This window comes from Fomitiporia mediterranea (genome assembly GCF_000271605.1).
Source record: "Fomitiporia mediterranea MF3/22 unplaced genomic scaffold FOMMEscaffold_13, whole genome shotgun sequence".
Taxonomy (NCBI): Eukaryota; Fungi; Basidiomycota; class Agaricomycetes; order Hymenochaetales; family Hymenochaetaceae; genus Fomitiporia; species Fomitiporia mediterranea.
The window spans coordinates 1,235,195-1,260,552 of NW_006760398.1; the positions used below are offsets into that span (position 1 = coordinate 1,235,195).

The 25,358-nt window shown below is 46.8% G+C and overlaps 7 protein-coding genes across 7 annotated transcripts; 3 read left to right on the plus strand and 4 right to left on the minus strand.

The window, feature by feature from the left end:
- Positions 1-537: 537 nt before the first annotated feature.
- On the minus strand, positions 538-2,863 carry FOMMEDRAFT_142858 (SWIRM-domain-containing protein; the record flags this gene model as incomplete). Its single annotated transcript, XM_007270517.1, has 2 exons — positions 538-2,141; positions 2,195-2,863. The coding sequence occupies 2 exons, from the start codon at positions 2,861-2,863 to the stop codon at positions 705-707; spliced, it is 2,106 nt and encodes a 701-aa protein (XP_007270579.1). The 3' UTR covers positions 538-704.
- A 658-nt stretch (positions 2,864-3,521) lies between these two features.
- Positions 3,522-8,688, minus strand: FOMMEDRAFT_94693 (P-loop containing nucleoside triphosphate hydrolase protein; the record flags this gene model as incomplete). The annotated part of the gene is made up of 20 exons (XM_007270386.1): positions 3,522-3,630; positions 3,684-3,808; positions 3,868-3,926; positions 3,984-4,039; positions 4,093-4,226; positions 4,286-4,360; positions 4,413-4,461; positions 4,514-4,812; positions 4,868-5,176; positions 5,228-5,351; positions 5,407-5,480; positions 5,539-5,567; positions 5,619-5,746; positions 5,812-5,887; positions 5,937-5,975; positions 6,045-7,193; positions 7,252-7,773; positions 7,829-8,168; positions 8,220-8,292; positions 8,429-8,688. 20 exons carry the CDS (start codon positions 8,686-8,688, stop codon positions 3,522-3,524), a joined length of 4,029 nt encoding a protein of 1,342 aa, XP_007270448.1.
- Positions 8,689-10,635: 1,947 nt separating this feature from the next.
- Positions 10,636-16,952, minus strand: FOMMEDRAFT_113228 (P-loop containing nucleoside triphosphate hydrolase protein). The gene is made up of 21 exons (XM_007270518.1): positions 16,579-16,952; positions 15,892-16,517; positions 15,683-15,755; positions 15,289-15,628; positions 14,711-15,232; positions 13,502-14,653; positions 13,394-13,432; positions 13,260-13,335; positions 13,069-13,196; positions 12,989-13,017; positions 12,860-12,933; positions 12,681-12,804; positions 12,321-12,629; positions 11,970-12,268; positions 11,870-11,918; positions 11,743-11,817; positions 11,550-11,683; positions 11,441-11,496; positions 11,324-11,382; positions 11,138-11,262; positions 10,636-11,084 (listed from the first exon to the last, which is right to left on the minus strand). Exons 2-21 carry the CDS (start codon positions 16,155-16,157, stop codon positions 10,976-10,978), a joined length of 4,038 nt encoding a protein of 1,345 aa, XP_007270580.1. The 5' UTR covers positions 16,158-16,517; positions 16,579-16,952; the 3' UTR covers positions 10,636-10,975.
- Positions 16,953-17,424: 472 nt separating this feature from the next.
- Positions 17,425-19,746, plus strand: FOMMEDRAFT_170592 (uncharacterized protein). The gene is made up of 2 exons (XM_007270519.1): positions 17,425-17,475; positions 17,529-19,746. Exon 2 carries the CDS (start codon positions 17,555-17,557, stop codon positions 19,676-19,678), a length of 2,124 nt encoding a protein of 707 aa, XP_007270581.1. The 5' UTR covers positions 17,425-17,475; positions 17,529-17,554; the 3' UTR covers positions 19,679-19,746.
- A 279-nt stretch (positions 19,747-20,025) lies between these two features.
- On the plus strand, positions 20,026-21,279 carry FOMMEDRAFT_113229 (uncharacterized protein; the record flags this gene model as incomplete). The annotated part of the gene is made up of 7 exons (XM_007270520.1): positions 20,026-20,059; positions 20,117-20,174; positions 20,235-20,259; positions 20,325-20,591; positions 20,658-20,934; positions 20,986-21,078; positions 21,137-21,279. 7 exons carry the CDS (start codon positions 20,026-20,028, stop codon positions 21,277-21,279), a joined length of 897 nt encoding a protein of 298 aa, XP_007270582.1.
- Positions 21,280-21,447: 168 nt separating this feature from the next.
- On the minus strand, positions 21,448-23,006 carry FOMMEDRAFT_148797 (uncharacterized protein; the record flags this gene model as incomplete). The annotated part of the gene is made up of 2 exons (XM_007270521.1): positions 21,448-21,468; positions 21,744-23,006. 2 exons carry the CDS (start codon positions 23,004-23,006, stop codon positions 21,448-21,450), a joined length of 1,284 nt encoding a protein of 427 aa, XP_007270583.1.
- Positions 23,007-23,743: 737 nt separating this feature from the next.
- Positions 23,744-24,081, plus strand: FOMMEDRAFT_160888 (uncharacterized protein; the record flags this gene model as incomplete). Its single annotated transcript, XM_007270522.1, has 3 exons — positions 23,744-23,781; positions 23,838-23,937; positions 24,010-24,081. 3 exons carry the CDS (start codon positions 23,744-23,746, stop codon positions 24,079-24,081), a joined length of 210 nt encoding a protein of 69 aa, XP_007270584.1.
- Positions 24,082-25,358: the final 1,277 nt, after the last annotated feature.

The window sequence follows — 25,358 nt, forward strand, 5'->3', positions numbered from 1 at the left end:
GGATTTGTGGACTTCGCAGAACTTGATGAATGTTGCAGTTGTTTTCCCCCTCCCCGTTTCATATCATACTCCTACTCCTCTTATGCTATCTTGCTACTCTTTCCCCTTTCCTCCCCAATTCTCTTGAGATCTATTCACGACTGCCAAAGTTATCTCATGGAGGCGTCTCACCTACTCTCACATCATATGCTATCTTTCGATCACATAGTATCACAAAGGGCTTCGTTACTGTACATGTTTTGTATTTGTTTTCATCGCTTGGGGCTTGATCATGTTATCATTGTTCTGTTCTACTTTTTGATGCTGTACATAGATACTAAACTTCGTATTTCTTACTGTAATAATAGTCATGGTTACTGGTTTGCTTTTACATCTGTCTTCTGGGCAGGATAACTTCTTTGTGAACAGACGAATATCCCTCGACCTACATGTGAGAAATACCCTTGATAGGATGTTGAGCAACTAACCTTTTCTTTTAAATTTAAAAAACATACAATCTTTGTAACGTTGATCTTGTTGATCTTCCAAGTTGGCAGCCCGAAACAATATATAGATTATCAGAGCAAAAGACAAACAAAACGAGACATGAGAAGTGAATGGGAACGTATAAAGACAGACAAATTACAACTCGTAATAGGCTACAGCAAGTGGGGGTGAGCAACAACAGCCAAGGAAGAAAAATCCTCGACTATTATCATTCTCACTCAACCGAGCTGCTGGAAGTTACCCTCTGTCGAAGGCCCAGCATCTCCTTCTAACGACACCCCACCATCCACAGGCGACATCTTCGTCCCCTGCGGCGCACTCTGCGCCAAAGCGTTCGCAACAGCAGCGCCATTCGGCAACATCCCTCCATTCTTCGCGAGTTCCGCACGTACAGTCTCCAACGTCCGCCTCACATTCGTCCTCTCATTCGCCAGCGCAGCCCTCTGAGCAGCAAGCGCACGTCGTTCCTCTTCAAGTACGGACTCCATCTCTTCGAATTGACTCATCTTGAGCTCGAGTCGGCTGAGTGTGAGTTTGATTAGTTGAGTGAGGGCGGTACGGACGGAGGAGGCTTCTGCGTCTGCAAGTGCCTTTGCTGCCTTTGCGGAGGATTGGAGAGCGAGGTGAGCGGCACGTTGGACTTTGGATTGTGGGATTCCTGGTGTTTGAGTTGTTGGTTTGGGCTGGTTGGAGGGTTCGTCGACTGCCATACTGTCTCCGCCTTCTCCGGATTCTTTGGCGCTTGTGGATGTTGCATCAGGTTCGACTGATTGTTCCACCTTTTGCTCCTTGTCGGTTTCTTCTTCCTCGCCATTTTCTTTCGTTGCGTCTTTGGTCGTCTCCACCTCTCCTTCCTTCTTCTCTTTATTCCCATCCGTGAGTTCGTGTAACGCTGTCTTAGCCGCTTCAGCGGCTACACCCGGCCCAACGACCCCAGCAAGGAAGGCGACGACGCTCATAACGGGGTTGTCCGCTTGCTCAAACGGCAACCTAGCATAGCGTAGAGGACCCTTGGTACCTTCGCTTTCAGCTTCCAGGTAGGGATCTTCTATAGGAAGTTCAAGGAACTTGCGGATACATTGTTGTGCAGTGCGTGTCCCAACGTGTTCTTCGATAGCGGACCAGTCGTCATCATACATCTCGACACCCTCAAGCAAGAGAAGTATCTCTTGGTCGGTCCAGCCGTCGTCTACTGCATTACTTTGCGATGCGGTGAGTTTCACGAAGTCACCGCTGAACATTGTTGATGGGAAGCGTCCATCGAGATAACAGGGAGGACAGAGCTCAAAGTTGGTTTGTTTGAGGGAGTGATATCGCACAGCAGTGCAGTCGACGCCACATGTGTCGCAAGAGAAACTAGCTCCACGCGCCGCGGACTGAGAGGTGCCGTTTGTGAGCGCGTTGGCTTCGGAAGACGAGATTTCGCGTGATGATTTTGCGGTTGTCTGATAGATGTTTTGACGTAGCTCCAGGGAGGCTTGACCTGCTACAGACGCAACTAGCTTTGGTGCGCCGTTCACGGCTTGTGTGGCTTCCTTGGCTGAAGGACGTGTTCCGGGATGCAGTGATTGTAAACCACGCGGTGTGTCAAGGACAACTCTGAAATGCCCGGTAAATGGTGGAGCAAGGGTTGCTGGTCGCGTGTCCGGGTCGACCTGTGACGAGCTAAGGTCAATTGCACGATCGCGTTGAGCAACATTCGACGTACCTGGTAGTTGATCAAGCCCCACTGCTCAAGGAAAGCGTGGACGCGCATGATGGCGCAAACATCTCCAGCAAGGTTTCTTCGGCAAGCAGTGAACGTGAGATATTCCGATGGTCGTAACCTGTACGTGTTGATCATGAAGTCACGGTAGTCTTTGTATATAGATGGCGTTTTCGAACGGTTACGTGAGTTGAAGAACTCGGGTAGGGCCCGTTTCTCAACATCATGGATCTTCGACATGTCGAACCATGCTGCATATGAGGGAATGATGACTTCGTGTGTTTGTGCGGCAAGGTACTTTCGAGCCTGCTCCTCTAAACGGAGACGCGTTGCTTCGAGCTGTGCCGGGTCCTCATCGTCGTTGTCCTCGCCCGATTCGTTTTCCTCGTCCCCGCCTTCATTCATCGAGACGTCGCCACCATCCTCATCACCTTCGCCCTGGACTTTTACTTTCGTACTGCCACTGGTCTCTGGCTGCGCTTCCGGAGCTGGCTCAGCGGGCAAGTTTGCAATGTCACCAGACTGCAGAGGCTCGAGTTCTGAGCGCTTGCCAGGCGCATTCTCTGGGTCGACTGGAGTAACGCCTTGGTTTTGCTCTGGGACGGTGAGCTTGACACGCTTTATTTCCTGTGCGGCCGACGACGGCGAGCCTGCGCGTTTTGGAGAGTCCATGGTTGTGTGCAGCAAGCAGCAAGGCGGCCGTGACGTGACGAACACTCTTGCTCGCCCTGTCACATCAATTACGTGGGTAAGTATTTTTATTATGTAATCACGGTTTTCAATTATTGGTTTGAGAGTTTCTCTCTCTTGAAATTCATTCGGTGAGGTGTAGACGCGAGGGGAAGTGTTTGATCAAATGCAGGCTACAGGTAGCTAAGTAATTCACATTAGCCCAACAAGTAATGCTTGCTCTCGATGGTCCTCTGAAAACTCTGTACCCTCGCGTCCTGGACCGTGGGTATGTTATACTGGTCTTTCTTAGACCACTGAATAAAGACATCAAGACCTTGCGTCTCTATTTTTTCACTACATTAGTCCTCTATAGTCTCCACCCACGCCTCCAAACCTGCAGATAATATCCGTCATGAATGGATCGACATCTCAGTCGAGAAAAACGCCACGAAATAATGCAATAGGAAGGAGAAAGATGACGGGTATTGGGATAGTAGGGGGAACGCAAAGCAATGTAATTCTTGTTAAATTTTGGTAATAAAATTTTCCAGATCGTCAAGGAGCTGTTAAGACGGAGGGTATGAAATCTATAAAGAGTGTATGACAGAAGCCTACTGCGAGAGTATCCCGTACCACGGAAAGTAAGAGAATCAGAGAACTACTTTGATAGGGTTTGCGACTGGACATATTCGTAGTAGTCACCCTTTCGGGCAATCAACTCCTCGTGCGTTCCAGCTTCACTGACTCGCCGCTTTTTGATGAAGTAGCTGACGAGCAAGGTTTAGACGGCACTGCTAAAAAGGATACCAGTACAACTCACATGCAGTCCGCGTTTTGGATGGAAGACAGCCGGTGTGCAATAGCTATAGTCGTTCGACCCTTAGCGGCCTTGTCAAGAGCCTCCTGCACGACCTTCTCGGAATTCGAGTCTAGTGCAGACGTTGCCTTAGGATATCATATATGAGAAGGTCGAACGAAGTTTGACACCAAAAAGTATTCCATACCTCATCCAGCAATAGCACTTTAGGGTTGCGTAAAAGAGCCCGTGCGATGGCAATACGTTCTAAAACGCAATCAAGAATTTAGAAATAGAATGACGAACGATAAATAGGATATGCACGTTTCTGACCGCCGGAGAGTTGAGAGCCCTTGCCTCCGACATTCGTGTCGAAACCCCTATATATTTCGATAAGCACCTGAATAGCATTTCAAAAAATTGTCAAACGCACTCAGGTAATGAATTAATGAAGTCGAGAATGTTGGCATCATGGCAAGCGGCTTCAATCTCTTCTTGAGTAACTTCTTCGTGTGGCTTTGTCGCTCCAAGCAAAACATTGAAACGGATTGTTCCCGTATATAAAGTCTATATGAGTGTGACGATTAGTCCTCACCGCATTTTATACTGCGAAACCAAAAACACACAGGTTCTTGAGAAACAAGGGCAAGATGCTTCCTGTATTCCTGGACATTGAGCTTCGAGATGTCTTGTCCATCGAGCTAACAAGACAACATAAACGTACGACGAAAAATGGATTTAACATCAACTCACGTAGACTTTACCCGCCATAGGATCATAGAAGCGCTCGACAAGCTGGATACTGCAATTTCTTGTCAGTATAAAACACGTAAGGACTATTGAAGATAACGTACGTGGTACTCTTACCGCAACCCGTAGCTCCGACAAGTGCCACATACGTGCCGGGTTTAATGTCCAGGTCCAAATCACGAAGTACCCGTTTACCAGGACGTGTTGGATAACGGAAGTGCACGTTTTCAAAACGAATGTGCCCTTGCGCCTCTTTCAACAGAGCGCCCTCCTTGGACTTTGCATCGATCTCCGGCACGGAATCCATCATACGAATGATGTCGGAGCCAGCACCCTTTGCCAACGAAATGTCCGGGGCGAACGAGAATATAACCCCTGCCTGCATTGCACCGAACGTGACGGTCTAAAAGAGGCCTCTTAGGCAGTTAAATGAATGACTAACAAGAGGGGATACCTACGAATAGAGAAACAAAGAAGGCATTCGTGCTGTATTCAAGCTTGCTCACTCCCTGTGCGCCATACCAGAATACAAGTGCAGTGACGAAGAAGGTAAAGCCTTGTGCCGTCGCGTAAATGAGGTTGGACCATATCGCGGTGCGTTTGGAACGGCGAAGCGGCTCCTCGAGAGACTTGCTGTAGATTTCGAGACAATCCATTTCACGGGTCAGCGATGCGACTGTACGAATCGCCCCAGCAGCCTCGCAAGCGACTTGAGCGGATCGCTCGTGTGCTTTCTTGTTCTGTTGATCCTTCAGGACGACAACTTGCTGCACACAAACTATTACGGCAATTCAGATGACAGAGGCGCTCAAACTCACGAGGCGGATATATCCAGTTGAGATCAGAATTGGCATGCAAGCAATGCCAACAAGAGCAAGCTTCCATTGGAATATAAGACCTATGATGCAACCTGCAACGACAGTAGCCAAACTCTGAACAATACTTCACGGGCCACATTTAGCTTACAAACCAAGTTGGTGTAGCTTCGATTACTCACGTTCCAAGAGTGAGTCCTGCGAGCCCATTGACCTTCTGTGGGTTATCACTAAGGCTGGTCGTCAGAGCTCCGCTCTGTAAAACATCGAGTAAGCACCCTGCGGCGAGCGTCACCACACGGGAACGAACATACGTTGTGCTTGTCTTCGTCAAAGAATGCGACTATTCACTGCGAGTAAGCAATGGGCAACAACGAAAATAAAGGGCCCGTACTATCTTGTCGAAGTATTGCTTTGAAACTCAACATCTTTAACCTATTCGTCAAGTTCGCTGCCGCTGCACCAAATCCGTAATTCTGGAATCCAATGAATACCGTTGATAAGATCGCAATAAGAAAGAACCTGAACAGTAGAAAATAAAGCATAAGTAAGTAGGTAGGGATGGCCAAAACTAACAGTCGACAAACCATAATGCATTGCGATCGCCTTGTTGTCGAAGGGCATGATGATCATCCGTATTCTGGAATGTGGTGATGGCAAGTGCTTTGCGCAAGCATTAGCATCAGGAACGATAGCACACTGTATCACCTACCGTAGACGAGGCCATAGGCAGGATACACAAGACCATTTACTATGAATAATATGGATTTATTACCTTATTAACTCTGAGCGGAAGAGACACCAATCACTTCGTACGCACGTATAGCAAAGACACCGCCAATCGCGTAGCTCTTCCAAACATCAGACTGGATTGCACCAAAACGCTTGAAGATATAGAGCAGGTCAAGGTCCTTTTCCGTTGCCTTCTCCTTCAGTCTCTTTTCAGCTGATTCTCTTTCCAGAGAACGACCAAACGACTTGCGTCCGAGTGGAGTTTTCTCCTGCGCTTCTGTTGCACAGTCACGGCATGATTCTTTGCCATTTTCATCACCTTCTAACGCAATCACGACGGAGTCTTCGTCTTCCGCTCGTTGCTCGGTTGCACGTAACTTCTGAGCTTGGACGAGACGTGCATAATGCCCATCCGGGTTCGCAAGCAGCTCGTCGTGTGTACCACGCTCAAGCACAACTCCCTGATCCATAACAAAGATCTGATCTGCATTCTTGATCGTGGACAAGCGATGTGCAATTGTGATAGTCGTACGACCAGCAGCTGCCTTGTCGAGTGCATCCTGCACAATGCCCTCACTTTGAGCATCCAGAGCAGATGTTGCTTCGTCCAAGAGAAGTATTTGTGGATCTGAGACGATTGCACGAGCGATGGCAATACACTGCTTTTGACCGCCACTCAGCAAGAACCCATGTTCACCGACCATAGTTTCATAACCAAGCGGTAGCTTGGAAACAAATCCGTCAGCATTAGCCTTTATGCACGCTTCTTTGATCAGCTTGAATTTCTCCTCTTCGGAAGCGTGCTCCCATTTTGTGCCGATCAGCCCATGAGCAACGTTATCCTTTATCGTCGTAGCGAAGAGTACAGGCTCTTGTGAAACGAGTCCAATCCGTGAACGTAACCACTTGAGATTGAGATCACGTAGATCAACACCGTCCAGGCGAACAGAGCCGTTCAGTGGGTCGTAAAAGCGCTCGACAAGATGAACGATGGTGGACTTCCCGGAGCCGGATGCACCAACAAGCGCCGTCGTCTTGCCAGAAGTAAATGTCATATTAAGGTTCTTGACAATCTGCACGGTTGGGCGAGAAGGGTAATTGAAGTCGACGTTCTGGAAGTCAATTTTTCCTATAACAACCTCTGGCTTCAGTCCGCCTTCATTCTCGATGTCAATAGAGGGCACACGGTCAATGGTCGCCCATAGCTTAGCTGCAGCTCCTCGAGCTTGCGAAACAGCTTCGCACAAAAAACTCGGGTCAATAATTGATGGTTACAGTAGGAATATTCTGCTGACCTTGTATTTCAGGGGCCAACATGTTTAGCGAGCCCGAGCCAATCAGCATTGCAGTGATGACGTTCACGACTTCGCCGACAGTAGCATGTCCGTGGATAATCAACGTTGTGCCGAATGAGAATGCAAGCGCATATGACGAGAAAAAAGCAAAGAAGAATACTGAGAGTCCGCATCCGTTAACGACCGCTGACTTCAGGTCCACAACATGAGCTTGTTCGATGTGGCTGTCGTACAATGCCGAGAGAATATGCTGGGTACCAAAGGCGTGTGCAGTCCGGATCGTCGAAATGACCTCCTCTGCGATGGAGCCTCCTTCTGCGGCGTGCTTGAGGGAGGCCTGCGTGAACTTGGACACAAATTTGTTCATGATAGCATCGGTAATACTGATGAACGGCAAAATCGATGTTAGCGCAAGAGCGAGCCGCCATAATCGGACATATGCGACGATGAAACCAGTAACAATTGCGGCTAAGAAGTGGACAGCGAGTGTGACTTTCTCTGAAATGCCTTGCTGAATTAGATCTAGAATGAAATGGTGATCAGTATTGTAGAAATATGGTGAAAGTATATCTGTTACGAGCGTCTGACTCAATGCGCGTAGAGATTTCTCCTGCCCCTACGTCATCAAAGAAAGCAATGTCCTGACGCAATACGGCTCTGAGATACCTCTCACGGATACGCTTGGAGGTGACCTCTCCAGTGTAGACCCATGTGTACATATGAATGAAAGTGCAGACCAATGTTCCAAGGCCGATATAAACGAGATACGACGCATCGAGCGAAGCTTCGTGCCGGAAATGTGATGCTGCCTGCTCGACATCATCAAGACTGGCCGTTCCATCTTGTAAGCCCTGGACTGCCGAACCGAAGTCGACGAAGGTCTGTGCGAGATTACCAAAGACTATACTCATTACGGGCTATGGCTGGTGAGCTTTTAAATGCAATCCAAATATAACAATAGAACAAACCTGCGCAGCCCCAGTAACGACAGAGCATATGATACCAATGAAGTCCAGGAGAAGTTCGGACTTCGTCGAGAACCTTGCCCATGAAAAATGTCAAGACACAATCGAAATGTTTAGAAAGATTTAAAAAAAAAGAAAAACAGTGTCATCAGTCCGATCTCATCAGGCAAGCAAGGGCAGGCGAGCATATCAATGAAATGACTACTACATACCTGAATAACCCCGTGAAGTCGACCTGCTTTGTGGCACTGTCCGCCCCTCGCTTCTCAGAACCGTCAGCGTCCTCCACGTCCACCTGCTTCTTGCGTCGCTTAGAATTCTCGGCTTGTTTTCGTCCTGAGAACCAGCTGCGCCTCGCGGATGCTGTGGCCTGTCCGTCCGCTATAACATCAGGTGTGAGGTCGGACTTCTCGTTGTTCAGTATACTAGGCGCTTCCGGCGCGACCGCTGTGTCTGGTCGGGACGATACCATGGATGTCAGGACCGAGTGGCAGTAGACAACAAGCAAGGAAGGACAGGAAAGACAGCAAGCAAGCTTTTGGCACGAACGAGAGATTGAGGACCCAATAGAAAGTGCTAGCCTCGGAGATACATATAAAAGGCAAGGACAGGCAGACCAAAACGGCAGTACCTAAGTTGTTGCACACGTTTCTCTCGGCAACAGCAGCAGCCCCATACGATTCTTTGTTTCTCGCCACGCTTCTACTCAACACAACTTCCCCCCTTGGCTGTCAAAGTCTCCCATCCCTCCCCCAGGAAAATCTGCAGGAGTAAAACCAGTTCTCCGCTTAACCCTGCTACTTAACTGGCTTTGAGATAAGTTGTTGGGACTACGGGAGGTCTGCAAGCAGGTGGTTGTAGAAAAGAACTCACAAATGTATACTTCATGTTAAAATGAAGCAACTATCGGAGTTGCAAATCTGCTAAATCCGGATGGCCACATTGAGTTCTTGGTCCAGCACTGCCATAATGATAGTGTATTGAGTGATTCTACCTCCGCTCCTGCAAGACAACTCAAGCCCTGCTTATACAGATACATTGTTGTTGTGCTAGAAGCTGCTGGCGAGCCTGCGCGTTTTGGAGACCAGGAGAGTTGGGTCGGCAATTCCTACGGGTGACGCGTCCAGCCTTTTTTGATTCGGAGTTTAAATATCAAATCCTTGTCGCAAGTAGAATCAGAATCTTAGTAGATAGAATACCATAAATAAATATAAGTGGCAAAAAATTTACCTCTCAAATCAATATACTGGCCAGAATGTAGTTAAAATTAATTTATTAAGCATTTTTTATGTCCAACAGTCTAGTTTAGGTATGTCAATTGGCCAGACAGCACTGTCATGGCCCAAAATAACGATCCGTGGCTTCATTTGTTAGATCACGTGGTTGCATTTTCCCACCTTTTGGCTGCTCTTTTGATGAGTAGCTTCAGACTATGAAAATATAAACTACTCCTTTTTTTGCATAATATAATGCATTTTTACACTTAGAACATTTCAGCGGAATAATTCAACAAAACAATTTTTCGCAATTCTATTCACGGACAAATATAATAAATAACTTGTATTAATAATAATAATATATATCTTTTTTTTGGCCAGTTTATTTGTTATTGTTTGCTAGATACTCAGTATAAAAAAGCCGACATTTCTCTGTGCATTATTTTTGAACTCTGATGTTGCTTATTCATTTTACCGAGTGAGTGTGACATGGACGCGTTGTCCATAGGAATTGCCGACCCGTGGAGAGTCCATGGTTGTGTGCAGCAAACAGCAGGGTGGCCGTGACGTGACGAACACTCTTGCCCTGTCACATCAATTACGTGGGTAAGTATTGCTATTGCGTAATTAAGGTTTTCGATGAGTTTCTATCTTATCTTGAAATTCATTCTGTACCAGACTCACAGGGGAAGTATTTGGCCAAAGACGGGGTACAGGTAGCTAATTCACATTAGCTCATTACAAAGTCAAACAATATGTATATTCGGTCAACAGAGCAATATGGCAATCTGCAGGATGATAAAATACTTCATGGTTTCGCGGCACCTTTTCCTGGCGTCCAGGCATCTGAAGTTATCCTTCGGCTGATCGCAAAGGGAGACTTGGACGGAGTACTAGCTGCTGAGGGATGAACTCGTAAAACTTGTTATTGAAATCGCACAAGATCGTGCCCTTGCTGCCACCACCACCGCTGAACTGACTACGGTTCCTTCAGTTCATGCTGCAGTTCATGAGTATACATTACATAAAGGGGATCTTCAGTCAGCAGACGCATCGTAGTACAATAACTAAATAAGTAATACTTGTTTTCACTAGTTGAGTGAAGACTCTGTGCCTGCATGTCTTGAACTACGGGTGTGTAATACTGGTTTTTCTTCCCAAACCACTGAATAAAGGCATCAATGCCTTGCGTGTTCTTTTTTCACTACATTAGTCCTCTATAATTGCTAATCTATCCATGTTCCTGAACCTGCAGATAATATCCGTCATGAATGCATCTACATCGCACATGAGAAAAACGTCACGGAATAAATCAAAAGGGTTGGAGAAAGATGAGGGATACCGGGGTGAAACGTCCGGGAGGGGGATGAGACAAACAAGGGGAAAATCAAAGCAGTGTAATTCTCGTCAATCTTTTTCTATAGAATTTTCCAGGTCATCGAGATGTTAGCAGACGGAGGGTATGAAATCCATGAAAAGTGTCCGACAGAAACCTGACGTGAGAGTATCTCGTAAAACACGGAAAGCAAGAGAATCAGAGAACTACTTTGATAGGCCTTGTAGCTGGACGTATTCGTAGTAATCACCCTTTCGGGCGATCAATTCCTCGTGCGTTCCAGCTTCACTGACACGCCCGTCTTTGATGAAGTAGCTGAAGAGCGAAGATCAGGTGACACCGGTAGAAGAGACACTAATACAACTCACATGCAGTCTGCATTTTGGATGGTAGACAGCCGGTGTGCAATAGCTATAGTCGTTCGACCCTTAGCGGCCTTGTCAAGCGCCTCCTGCACAACCTTCTCAGAATTCGAGTCTAATGCAGACGTCGCCTAAGGAGATCATATATGAGAAGGTCATACGAAGTTTGGCATTAGAGAAACCTTTCCATACCTCATCCAGCAATAGCACTTTAGGGTTGCGTAGAAGAGCTCGTGCGATGGCGATACGTTCTTGTATGCAATCAAAATTTTAGAAATAGAAATGACAAACGCTAAGCAGGATACGCACGTTTCTGACCGCCAGAGAGCTGAGAGCCTTTGCCTCCGACATTCGTGTCGAAACCCCTGCATGTATCGTTAAGCACCTGAATAGCACTTCCAAAAATTGTCAAACGCACTGAGGTAATGAACTAATGAAGTCGAGAATGTTGGCATCATGGCAAGCGGCTTCAATCTCTTCTTGAGTAACTTCTTCGTGTGGCTTTGTCGCTCCAAGCAAAACATTGAAACGGACCGTTCCCGCATAAAGAGTCTATATGAATATGATAATTAGTCCTCACCGCATGTCATACTGCGAAACCAAAAACACACAGGTTCTTGAGAAACAAGGGCGAGATGCTTCCTGTATTCCTCGACATTGAGCTTTGAGATGTCTTGTCCGTCGAGCTAACAAGGCAAGATAAATTTATGACGAAAAATGGATTCAACGTCAACTCACGTAGACTTTACCTGACAATGGATCATAGAAGCGCTCGACAAGCTGGATACTGCAATTTGTCGTCAGTATAAACAAGCGAGTACCATTGAAGACAACGTACGTGGTACTCTTACCACAACCCGAAGCTCCGACAAGTGCCACATACGTGCCAGGTTTAATGTCCAAGTTCAAATCCCGAAGTACTCGTACACCAGGACGTGTTGGATAACGGAAGTGCACGTTTTCAAAACGAATGTGCCCTTGTGCCTCTTTCAATACAGCACCCTCCTTGGACTCAGCATCGATCTCTGGCATGGAATCCATCATACGAATGATGTTGGAGCCTGCGCCCTTTGCCGACGAAATGTCCGGGACGAACGCGAACACACCCCCTGCTTGCATTGAACCGAATGTGATGGCCTAGAATGGGGATCTTAGGTCGTTACATGACAGACAAGATGATAATACCTACAAATAAACAAACAAAGAAGGCGTTCGTGCTGTATTCAAGTTTGCTCACTCCCTGTGCGCCATACCAGAATACAAGTGCAATGATGAAGAAGGCGGAGCCTTGTGCCGCCGCGTAAATGAGGTTGGACCATATCGCGGTGCGTTTGGAACGGCGAAGCGGCTCCTCAAGAGACTTGCTATAGATTTCGAGACAGTTCTTTTCACGAGTCAGTGATGCGACTGTACGAATCGCCCCAGCAGCCTCACAAGCGACTTGAGCGGATTGCTCGTGTGCTTTCTTGTTCTGTTGATCCTTCAGGACGACAACTTGCTGCACACAAACTGTCAGAACAATACAGACGGCAGAGGCACTCAAACTCACGAGGCGGATATATCCACCTGAGATCAGAATTGGAGTGCAAGCAATGCCAACAAGAGCAAGCTTCCACTGGTATATAAGACCTATGATGAAACCTGCGACGACAGTCGCCAAACTCTGGACAATACTTCACGGCTCACATTTAGTTTTAAAACTAAGCTGATGTAGCTTCGATTACTCACGTTCCAAGAGTGAGTCCTGCGAGCCCATTGACCTTCTGTGGGTTACCACTGAGGCTGGTTGTCAGAGCTCCAGTCTGTTAAGCATCAAGTAAGCACCCTGAAAGCGTCACCACACTGGAACGAACGAACGTTGTGCTTGTCCTCGTCAAAGAATGCAACTATTCATTGCAAGTAAGCGATGTCCAACGACGAGAATAAAGCGCCCGTACTATCTTGCCGAAGCATTGCTTTGAAAAGCATCATTTTTAACCTGTTTGTCAAGTTCGCTGCCGCTGCTCCAAATCCGTAATTCTGGAATCCGATGAATATCGTTGATAAGATCGCAATAAGGAAGAACCTGAATTTCAGCAAACGAGGCATAAGTAAATCGGAACGGCCAAGAATTTAACAGTCGACAAACCACAATGCATTGCGATCGCCGTTGTGTCGAAGGGCATGATGATCATCCGTATTCTGGAATGTGGTAATGGCAAGTGCTTTGCGCAAGCATTAGCATAATAGCATTAGGGAACGATAGCACACTGTATCACCTACCGTAAACGATGCCATAGGCAGGATACGCAAGACCAGTTACTATGAATAATATGGATTTATTACCTTATCAGCTCTGAGCGGAAGAGACACCAATCACTTCGTACGCACGTATAGCAAAGACACCGCCAATCGCGTAGCTCTTCCAAACATTAGACTGGATTGCACCAAAACGCTTGAAGATATAGAGCAGGTCGAGGTCCTTTTCTTCTGTCGTCTTCTCCTTCTGTCCCTTTTCAGCCAATTCACTCGCCAGAGAACGGCCAGATGCCTTGCGTCCGAGTGGAATTTCCTCCTGCGCTTCCGCCGCGTAGTCACGACGTGATTCTTTGTCATTTGCACCACCTTCTAATACAGTAACGGCGGACTCTTCGTCTCCTGCTCGTTGCTCCGCCTCACGTAACCTCTGAGCTTGAACGAGACGTGCATAATGTCCATCCGGGTTCGCAAGCAGCTCGTCGTGTGTACCACGCTCAAGGACAACTCCCTGATCCATAACAAAGATCTGATCTGCGTTCTTGATCGTGGACAGGCGGTGCGCAATTGTGATTGTCGTACGACCAGCAGCTGCCTTGTCGAGCGCATCCTGCACAATGCCCTCGCTTTCAGTATCCAGGGCAGATGTTGCTTCATCCAAGAGAAGAATTCGTGGATCCGAGATGATTGCACGAGCGATGGCAATACGCTGCTTTTGACCGCCGCTTAGCAAGAACCCACGTTCACCGACCATAGTTTCATAACCAAGCGGTAGCTTGGAAACAAATCCGTCAGCATTAGCCTTTATGCACGCTTCTTTGATCAGCTTGAATTTCTCCTCTTCGGAAGCGTGCTCCCATTTTGTGCCGATCAGCCCATGAGCAACGTTATCCTTTATCGTCGTAGCGAAGAGTACAGGCTCTTGTGAAACGAGTCCAATCTGTGAACGTAGCCACTTGAGATTGAGATCACGTAGATCAACACCGTCAAGGCGAACAGAGCCGTTCAGTGGGTCGTAAAAGCGCTCGACAAGATGAACGATGGTGGACTTCCCGGAGCCGGATGCACCAACAAGCGCCGTCGTCTTGCCAGAAGCAAATGACATATTAAGGTTCTTGACAATCTGCACGGTTGGACGTGAAGGGTAATTGAAGTCGACGTTCTGGAAGTCAATTTTTCCTATAACAATCTCTGGTTTCAGTCCGCCTTCATTCTCGATGTCAATAGAGGGCACACGGTCAATGGTCGCCCATAGCTTAGCTGCAGCTCCTCGAGCTTGCGAAACAGCTTCGCACCAAAAGTGGGGTCAATAATTAATGGTTATAGTAGGAATATTCTGCTGACCTTGAATTTCAGGGGCTAACATGGCCAACGAGCCCGAGCCAACCAGTATTGCGGTGATGACGTTCACGATTTCGCCGACAGTAGCATGTCCGTGGATAATCAACGTTGTGCCGAATGAGAATGCAAGCGCATACGACGAGTAAATAACAAAGAAGAATACTGAGAGTCCACATCCGCTAACGACCGCTGACTTCAGGTCCACAACATGAGCTTGTTCAATGTGCATATCGTACAATGCCGAGAGAATATGCTGGGTACCGAAGGCGTGCGCAGTCCGGATCGTCGAAATGGCCTCCTCCGCTACGGAGCCTCCTTCTGCGACGTGCTTGAGGGAGGTCTGCATGAACTTGGAAACAAATTTGTTCATGATAGCACCGGTAATACTGATGAACGGCAAAATCGATGTTAGCGCAAGAGCGAGTTGCCATGATCGGACATATGCGATGATGAAGCCAGCAATAAACACGGCTAAGAAGTGGACAGCGAGCGCAACTTTCTCTGAAATGCCTTGCTGAATTAGGTCTAGAATTGAAATGGCAATCAATATTGTAGAAACATGGGGAAGGAATGTCAATTACGAGTGTCTGTCTGAATGCGAGTAGAGATTTCTCCTGCTCCTACGTTATCGAAGAAAGCAATGTCCTGGCGCAATACTGCGCTCAGATACTTCTCGCGAATACGCTTGGAGGCGGCCTCTCCAGTGTAGACCCATGTGTACATATGAATGAAAGTGCAGACCAATGTTCCAAGGCCGATATAAACGAGATACGAGGCATCGAGCGAAGCTTCGTGCCGTAAATTTGACGCTGCCTGTTCGACCTCGTCAGGACTGGCCGTTCCATCTTGTAAGCCCTGGACTGCCGAACCGAAGTCGACGAAGCTTTGTGTAAGATTACCAAAGATTATACCCATTACGGGCTATGGCTGATATGAGCTTTTGTACGGTAATTCAAATACATCAATAGAACTCACCTGCGCAGCTCCAGCAGTGGCAGAACATATGATACCAACGAAGTCCAGGAGAAGTTCGAACCTCGTCGAGAACCTTGTCGATTAAAATATCGGGACATAATCGATATACAAACAAAACGTTTAAAGAGATTAAAAAAAACAGTGTCATCCTTCCGATCATCAGGCGAGCAAGGCCAGGCAAGCGTATCAAGGAAACGACTGCCACATACCTGAATAATCCCGTGAAGTCGACCTGCTTTGTGGCACTGTCCACCGCTGTCTTCTCAGAACTGTCACCATCCTCTACGTCCACCTGCTTCTTGCGTCGCTTAGAATTCTCGTCCTGCTTTCGTCCTGAGAACCAGCTGCGCCTTGCGGATGCTGTAGTCTGCCCGTCCGTCAAAACATCGGGTGTGAGGTCGGACTTCTCGTTGTTCAGTATACTAGGCGCTTCCGACGCGGCCGCGACCGCTGTATCTGGTTGGGACGATGCCATGACTGTTTTAAGGTCGAGTGACAGGAGACAACAAGCTAAAGAAGATCAGCCGAAGGGAAGGGACAGGAAAGGCAGCAAGCAAGCTTCTAGCACGAATGAGAGGTTGAGGACACTACAGACAGTGCTGGACAATCTGGGAGATATATAAAAAAAGCAAGGACAAACGGACCAAAACCGCCGTTGTGTAAGGACCCAGTTATTTTACACGTTTCTCTCGGCAGCAACCCCACACGATTCTCTGTTTCTCGCCGCCCTTCTGTTCAGCGCAACTTCCCCCTTGACTGGCGGAGTTTCCCACTCCTCTCCAAGGAAACTTCTGCAGGAGTAGAGCCAGTTCTTTGCTCAACCCTGCTTACAAGCCTGGAGATAAGTTGTTTGATTATGGGAGGCGGGCGAGCACGTAGGCTTAGAAAAGACTCACGAATGTATGCTTCATGTCCTAGACTAAGCAACTATCGGAGTTACAAATTTGCTACATCTGGTCGGCCAATTTCTGATTTCTCGGCACAGCACCGCTTCCGTATCACCATTGAATCATGAATGACTCCACCCCCGCTCCCGTAGAGTGACTCGGGTCTCGTTTAAACGCACGACCCGCTGAGGCAGAGTCACTGCGGTTGCGCTGGAAGCTTGGCACGAGTCAGACCTAAGTTCTTTTCTCAGCCCGGAGTTGTTTTCTCAGCTGTGAGTTCTCTTCCCGCTACCAGCGAAAGCATAGAAACATAGGAGAAAAAGGTTGCTGAAATGCTCCTAACTGACTCTGTTACTTCCTATCGGAGCCAATTGTCGGAGTGCATCCTCTGCCTCGCCGAAAAGACGCGCCGAAAATCAAGAATATGGTGTGCCTTGAAGCGGGTAGGCATAGAAAAGAATCAAAAGATTGCACAAATGCATGCTTTATGTCCTAAATGAAGTAATTATCGGAGTTGCAAATTTGCTAAATCCGGTTGGCCACAGTGAGTTCTTGGTCTAGCACTGCCACTGTGTCAATATTGAATGATTCCACCTCTGCTTCTGCAAGCCAACTCAAAACATGCTTATGGTAAGTTATACGGGTGCATTGTTGTTGTTCTGACAGCTGCTGGCGAGCCTCCAGCAAGCAGCACAGCGACCGTGACGTGACGGAAAGTCAAGACTCGTCTGCTCTTGCTCATTATGTCACATCAACAACGTGGGTAAACATTTGGTAATCAATATTTTCGGCCAGCGTTGACACTGAGACGACTCGCCTTTGCGCTGGAAGCAAATCGTAGCCAATGTTAGCTTCATCACGAAGAGCTCTTTGAATGCTCAGATGCTCGAGTGTCTTGGGCTGCAGGTATTATATTCCAGATTTTCTTTCCGGCTCACTGAAATAAAAGAACCTTCCAGTTTTTCATTTCACTGGACGACAACGGATGTTAGTTCTGACAAGAGGTCTCCCGATAGTTAGACCTCTCGCCCGCATTCAGTTTCGCATTCCAGACTTTTGGAAGTTCTCGTTGAATCTGCGCAGCGAAAGCACCTCACTTCGGTACACGAACACGTCGTACGCGTTCCCAGCAAACCCTCCTAGTCAAATTCGACCAGAACAACCCGGACAAATCCAGGCTACATTCCTTGAGGAGCCAACAGAGGAATATGGCGATTTGCAGGACAGTGAAGTACTTCATGATCACGTGGCACCTTTACCCGGCGTCCAGGCATCTGAGGTTATCCTTCGGCTGATCACAAAGGGAGACTTGGACGGAGCGCTAGCTGCGAGGGATGAACTCGTAAAGCTTGGTATTGAAATCGCTCAGGATCGTGCCTTTGCCACAGCCGCTATCGCCGAATTGTCCACGGCCGACCCCGAGATGCGGAGTAGAAAGTTCATCGCATGGTGGTCACTTGTGCCATTAAACGAATGTCCAGAACAGTTAGCTTTGGCGTGTTCGAAGCTGATGGACCACCCGTTTGATATTCCGTTGCTCATGGACTTTTGCATCGTCTGCGCTAAAGCCGGTGTCATTCATTCCGTCGTAGAGCAGTCACGTCTGTTTATGCACATCTTTCGTTATGGGAATCCCAACGCAACAGCTGCTTTCTTATTGAAGCTTGAACATGAAGCAAAGAAGCACGTCAGCGATGGCTCTCCGATTGGTTGGATGTCCATGCGGGACTTGGCCATTCGGATGCACTTGGCCGCCGGGCGTAAAGAAATCGCGAGGCAGATGTTGAATGCTGCTTCTGTAGATGGGTTCATCATCGATCGTCGCATTGCGGATTCCCTGAAAACGGACACATCATTTAACGCATTGCCAGCGGAAGTAATTACGACAAAGGCACTCTACTCTTCTGGAGCAGTAAAAGATAGACGCCGCCCCTTATCTGAGCTAGCTCGGGAACTTCGCATTCTTCGACAAATAGTCGTTTCTCGCGCTCCACCACCTCACTTTGAGCCTTTTCTTGCGGAATTCATAGACGCATACGAATTACACGGAAGACGTTCACGCGCTATCCGGATGCTCCGCAAGAAAGTCTTCAAGGACAGTTCGAATGTTGTACGCGCTCGCTGGATCGCAGGAGAGCAGTTAGCCTACTCCATACGAGGTCGGCCCATTGCTGTTCTCCGAACGTATATGAACTATTGTTTCGCCGATAGCGTCCTCGCCGCGGAAGCTCGACCTATTTTGGCGTATTGGCGAAAGCAAAGGGATACTATGCGAAGGTATAAGGATTGGAAAGTCTCACAGAAGCCCGAAAAGGTAGAATGGAAAATCTGGCCGACTAATCTCAGTATGAGCCTTGCGTGGAAAGCGATCTTACAACTTTCAAAGAAACGAGACGTTGATCGACTTTACGAGCATCTTCTGAAGCATGTTGAAGCTACGCGGTTGAGTCCAACCCGGCTTGCGGATGAATTATCAAGAACAACCGACATGGTGGTCGCAGATAAGTATTACTACGATAACTCCAGTCATACTGTAGCCGTTCCTCCAGTTGTGTTTCCGAACGCGTACTTCTTCCACCATTTCGTCGTCGCCTATGCGACTCGCCACGCTCCACGAAAGGGAGCACAGGTGTTACACGACATGCAGCGGTTAGGCCTTGTACCATCATACGACAGTTGGGGAGCACTAGCTGGTGCATATGCGCGTTCTGGGGACTTTTCTCGGGTTCTGCGTATTCTCGATCACTTAGACAAGGATTTACTGGACAGCAAGTCCTGGAAAAAGAAGTCGAAAGAGGAGAAGAGACTCGCCCAAAAGAACTGGCGAACACTTTTAACGACCTACAACAGTGTTCTGCGAGGATTCACCAACGCAGCAATGTATCGCGAGGCTCGCTTAATTCAAAATCGCATGATTGAGCAAGGGCTTTTTAAAAGAGGTGTAGATAAATACACGCGAGCTAAGTTGCATCGTCTTTCGCGCTATGAGAGGGGCAAGTTCGATCCATTATTGAAGCGCACGCAACGCAGCGTTATTGTCGATGGAAGGCAAATTGTTGTTGATGATACCCGAGCAGAGTGGCTAACGGAATTAGAGATTAGTGATTAGTGCGTTGATGATGTTCTGGATTCCGGATTACATCACAGTGATAATAGAGCTACTAGACTGTAGAAATGCACAGATGTTTCCGTTTCCGATGCGTATCCAGTCCCGATGGCGAGGAACACGGTCACGTTGTGCTAGCCTTGATCGACGCAGGTTTGTTCATACGCATTCTTGAAATTGAGATGTCAGCCAATATAAGGATGTTTCTGTCTCGGACTGACATTACGCAGGCTGTCACATTCAAACATATATTAAGACGGTCTCTCTTAGAACAACGGGCATCTCCCCTCGGACCCCAACTCCTACCTTTCTTCACTGTTTAACGATACAAGAGAAACGTTGGCGCGGATATGACTAAGAACGACAACAAGTACACCGATCCAGGTACGTTAAAGTTATTGTACGTTTTGTGCTTAGGTTAATGCAAGATTGCAAGTACAGAGCTCCGCACTGAGATCAAGGATGCCGTGCAAGCAGGTGACAAGGGTGGCAAGCCCGGGTAGGTCAAATGTTATTCAAAGAACGGCCGAATGCATGCTTAATTTTCCATACTCAACAGACAATGGTCCGCTCGCAAAGCACAGGTCAGTGGCCATTGATATTTCCCCAGCCCTACTAACCAACTAATTCAAACCAATTATCTATGCAGTTGATGGCATCAGAATACAAGAAAGCCATGCACGAGCGTGACGAAGAACCATACACCACAGAAAAGTCTGAGCAGTCCGAGTCTCAAAAGCATCTTAACGACTGGACGAAAGAAGAGTGGCAAACGAGTGATGCAAGTGGCAACGCGAAGCAAGATGACGGTACGGAGAAGCGCTACTTGCCGAAGAAAGCTTGGGAGAGTATGACGGAGGAAGAGAAAGAGGAGACGAATAAGGAGAAGTTAGAAGGGAGTGCAAGGGGCGAACAGGTTTGTTATTGCTTGAGGATGTCCCGTTATTGAATTTCATGCTGACTAGTTGGATCTCATGCACAGTATGTGTCAAACACGGCCGCAGCAAGGAAGGCACGAAAGGACACTCAAGGAGAGATAAGTGAACCGGAGGTGGCTGACGGAGCGGGCGAAGAGGAGAACGGAACATCCCATCACCACAAGGAAGAAGAGTCTTCTCCGAAACGTGGCACCAAGCGCAATGCTAACGACCAGTCGCAAGACGAAGCCGAGTCTATCGAAGAAGAGCTTCTTTCCGAAATAGAAGACGGCAATAAGGCAGAGCGTCAACCAGCAGCGAAACAAGCCAAGGTTAATAAGGGTGAGAAGAGGACTACCCAGACGCACCCAAAGGGCAAGCAAAACAAGAAAGGAGATGACGAGCACGGACAGCCTTGCAGTGCAACGCGCCTTCCTGAGGCAGGACAGAAGGTATTCTGGAGGGCCACTCCAGGATGGGTGGAAGGTACGTGCGCCTGGTGTGACCTTTAGTAGCAGATTTATTGAAGTTGAAGATGTATTAGGCACTGTCGTCGAAGTCGCCTACTCCGAAAAGGATGTTGGCGGCAAGCACGTCAAGGCTTCTAAGAATGATCCCCGCATTATTCTCGAGAGCGCGAAGTCTGGGAAGACGGCCGTGCATAAACCTGAAGCAGTCTACTTCTGAAGTTCGTACCGCCTGTGAACATTGTCGCTTTACTCTGTAGTTCGGTTGTTTTGAATTGGGGTATCATTGCATATAAACTGTACAGAGTACGTAGTTAGGAAAGAAAGCATGGATTACTTTACTGAAGCTTGCGCTCCAGGACAGGGAATTTATCAAATAGCTTTTCCCTTAAGTTTTCCTTAAATGTATCTGCAAGACGGAAAAAAAATAAACATTCATGGAAGCGGACAAGAGGAAGAAACTACAGTTGAAAATGTCTTATTGCATCACATCATAATGCATAAATGGCATAATGCATAGACTTTTGGCCAGACCAAAACTCAGGTCCTCAGCCAAAATGTATTGTCATAATGCATAAATTGTATAATGCATTGGGTTTAGCCCTCTCCCAACGTTATGCAATAAGACATTTTCAACTGTAACTTACTTTCTTCGCCTGGAAGAAACCCAAAAGTTAATCTCACTCCCGCAGCTTCCGCCGTCTTAGATATCCTTTCGGACCTGAATGTTGCCTCTAGCCAAAACATCCATAGCGACCTCATGGCTACCCGGACGACCTTCAGATGCTTCAGAATTTGACCTGCACGCTTCTGCTCAAGATATTTGAGTAGGTTCTCCTCGAATTTATGAAATACCCCTAAATCCCCAATGTTGAACTCTTCGTCTGGAGAGGCAGCAATAACAAGTGCCTGGAGGTTGTCGGGAAAAGCGAAATATGAGAGTTCTCCAAAGGTCCTAAACGGGATACAGAGCTCGCTCATTGAGTAGAAAGTATTTAAGAACAAACATCGATGCGTCCCCATCAACCGATCCTCACACGCGACATCCATTGCTGTGATAGTGAGTGATTCCAGGTCGAACGTAAACGCCTCGAGTTGCTTCTCGAAGAAATGCCTAATAGAAGAATAATTCCCTCCAAGGAGCTCGATGATGCGCAGGTTCTTTGAACTTGGTGGGAAGCAAAAGCATGAATGCTTGACGTGCCAGTTGGTGATGCGCAGCCGAACAAGTTTCGGCATATTCGGCCATTCCATAAGGTGCTGTGGAGGAGAATAAGCGTACTTCCTCTCTGGTTCTAGTTCGAACGGTTGGATGTTCAATGCGAGTTCTTGAAGAGCGGGGAAGGTTAAATCGACCGAGAAAATTAGCTTGCCGTCGCAGGGTATACCGTCCGGTAGGTCAATCTCCAGGCGTGTAAGTTTCTCTATGATGGCTATAGTAAGACCAAAGGTTTTCATGGCACCATCGTCCGTGTCGGGGAAGCCGCTAAGAGGTCGGCTCAAAACCAACGCGTTCAAGTTTGGACATGCTCGGTAGATCCGCTTGGTGTTCCACGAATCTGCTGGCGAATCCTCTATACTCGCAGACTTGAAGATCGTACTCGAATAATGGAAGGAATTCACAAGCGGCTGAAGATGCGGGTGCTTTGTGACCGCTCGTGCCAGAGAAGCCAATGCATTCGGCGAGGATATGTATATCTCGTTATACAGTATGGGCGTTATCATGCTGTACCACACCTGGCAAACGCATGCCAGATTGCGAAGAAGTGGCTGTAGACTTGACCGCCGATAAGCAATACGTGTCCGGACTCTGTTATAGTCCTCCATTGCAAGTGCGAAAATCTCCTCTAGGATTTCGACAGGAAGACTATGATCCCAATCACCTTTAGGAAGCTTTTTGATATGCAAGGTGTCTAGAAGACGAGTCGTTCTCGAACGTTTCAACATGCTGGGAAGTGGGGCAGAAGCACTGACGGGAGGAAATTGGAGGTGTTGATCCTGAAGTCGATTTTTATTTAAGCACTGAACACAATAAATGAAGGCACCGTCGCGACGGGCCAATGAACATCAAACCTAAATCAAAATCCAGAATTACGCTGCAGATATTTCGAGAACATACCGTGGCTTTAAACATTATAGGTAGAAAAAGAAGGGTGTATGCTTCCGCGGTAAGTTATGGCGCCTATAGACAACGTCAGTCGACTGCAAGATAGGGATTGTATGGCGAAATCGCCCCGCCATTTCCGCACATACGCGGATACAGTTTGATGACAAGCATGGGCAACTCGGGTCTAGCTTTTATCAAGGCCAAAGCACGTCGAAAATACTTGATGGATGGATATGTTGAGGCCCGAGGGTAAGTTTACACGCCACTAATTTGGACAAGGCCTACATATCTCGCACAACAGAGGCATCGGAACATGCCGAAACCCTTGTTCTTTAATATTAAAATAATAACCCAATTCAAAACTTGTTTACCATGGTCCATCATTCAATTTCTTCGCAACGTTGGGTGCCTATTTTTATTGGCATTCACATCACCAAAACGTGCAGAGTCTGACAAGGCAATATATTTACATGTAGACTTTATAAGCAAATATAAGGATCCACAATATGTAAAAAATATATGTCTTAGCAGTAAATTCCAATACATTTTCGTGTTCGATTTGGTGATGAAGTCGGCGATGCAGAAAGTTCTCGGTCCGTTCTCGGTTGGACCTAGGTCAGTATATGACGATTGTTTGTCTCTTAGTGCAACCTAACGAATATGGCACGAAGGGCGTGTACTGGACGCAATCTAGCATTTATGGAGCTGCAAACTATCATTGCTTCCATCTTTCGTCGTTATGATATTGTGCTCGAAGAGCCAGACAAGCCCGTGAGCTGCATCGTATGACATTCTTGCTTCTCTCATTTATCTGATCCTTTTCATTTTGTTGGTGGAAAATAGCTTGGCGTTCACGAAGGGTTCGTCCGAAAGCCGATTGACTGTCGTATCGGTTTGAAACGGCGTGATTTGTGATTCCTGATCCCTTGCACTTTTGATCAATAAGAATTATGCTACTGTATAAGTGCACAAGCCAGAGGGTCCGGCTCATGGATGAACTTTGCAACAAAACTAATCGAATAAATTGAAGTCCTGTTGAAATCGTAAATATAATATGTTGCCCGTTCAATTTGTTTGGTGGTAAAACCATTGCATGCTCGGACAATGTAGTGATATTGTAAGGGACCAGATAATTTGAAACATGTATACATGCTTGGTTGACGTGATGGCGACTTGATGTTCCAAGTTGTTCATAAATATCCGATCCACGTGACAGCTAATTCCGGAAAACACCACATCGGGCATTTCACAATTTCTTGCCTTAAAAAATAACTTACATAATGTTAAACATTATTTGTAATTTAATTTACCATTTCAGTTTAGTAGAAATTCAAAATAATATTTTAAGTTTTTTCTGTATTTGTATTGATTATGGAAGAAACTTGAAATTTTGTTCCTGATATTGATTTCTATCAATCAAAAATGGTAAATTTAATTACAAATAATGTTTAACATTATGTAAGTTATTTTTCACAGCAAGAAATTGTGAAATGCCTGATGTGCACAGGACCATACACACAAGCATAGGTACAGAGAGTAGTTTAACTCTCAGAGTCTCTTGCACCTCAATGTAATGGCATGGTCAAACCTTGCAATTCAGTGTGTGATTCACCTGCACAATTCACTTTCATGCAAAGTGAATTGCAGACCCCAGAACCCTAGCAATTTGGGGTGAATTGCACTGAAAGGTGAATCACACTTTGATGCAATTTGCCTTGCAATTCACCCCTACAATTCACCTCTACTCATATCTATTTCCAAATATGTACATGTATTACAAAAATAAAACTAAGCTTCTTTTCACCTCTAAATTCCAAAAACAGTAAGATGATTTGCCTCTTCCTTGTGAGCACTACAGTATACATACTGTCCTCTGTTCTGCAAAAAATCCTTGTGTTCTCTGCTACCAAGCTCTGTTGTCTTCTTACACATTACTGCACACATATCAAGTCCTTCTTGACATGGCCAAATGTATATGCACAAAAAAAAACTATTTCTTTAATTTTATATTATGTAATTTTAAGATCAAGGGTCGGTATATTGAGGTGAATCGTGCATGTACAAGTGTGCTGGTCAAACCTGCACGTGCAATTCACCTTGCAATTCACCCTCTAGAATTGCAAGGTGAATTGTACAGAGAATTGCAAGGTTTGACCATGCCTGATTTCTCAGCCTGTTCTTGCCCTTCTTCT

Excerpts from the sequence above, each read along its gene's own strand:
- FOMMEDRAFT_113228 (XM_007270518.1), bottom strand. The coding sequence starts at position 16,157 with ATGGCATCGTCCCAACCAGATACAGCGGTCGCGGCCGCGTCGGAAGCG. Across the intron at positions 13,336-13,393 it reads TGCCTATGGCATCGTTTACG|CACTTGCCATTACCACATTC; the intron begins GTAGGTGATACA and ends GCTTGCGCAAAG. Across the intron at positions 12,630-12,680 it reads CAGGTGGATATATCCGCCTC|CAAGTTGTCGTCCTGAAGGA; the intron begins GTGAGTTTGAGT and ends GTTTGTGTGCAG.
- FOMMEDRAFT_170592 (XM_007270519.1), top strand. The coding sequence starts at position 17,555 with ATGTTAGTTCTGACAAGAGGTCTCCCGATAGTTAGACCTCTCGCCCGC.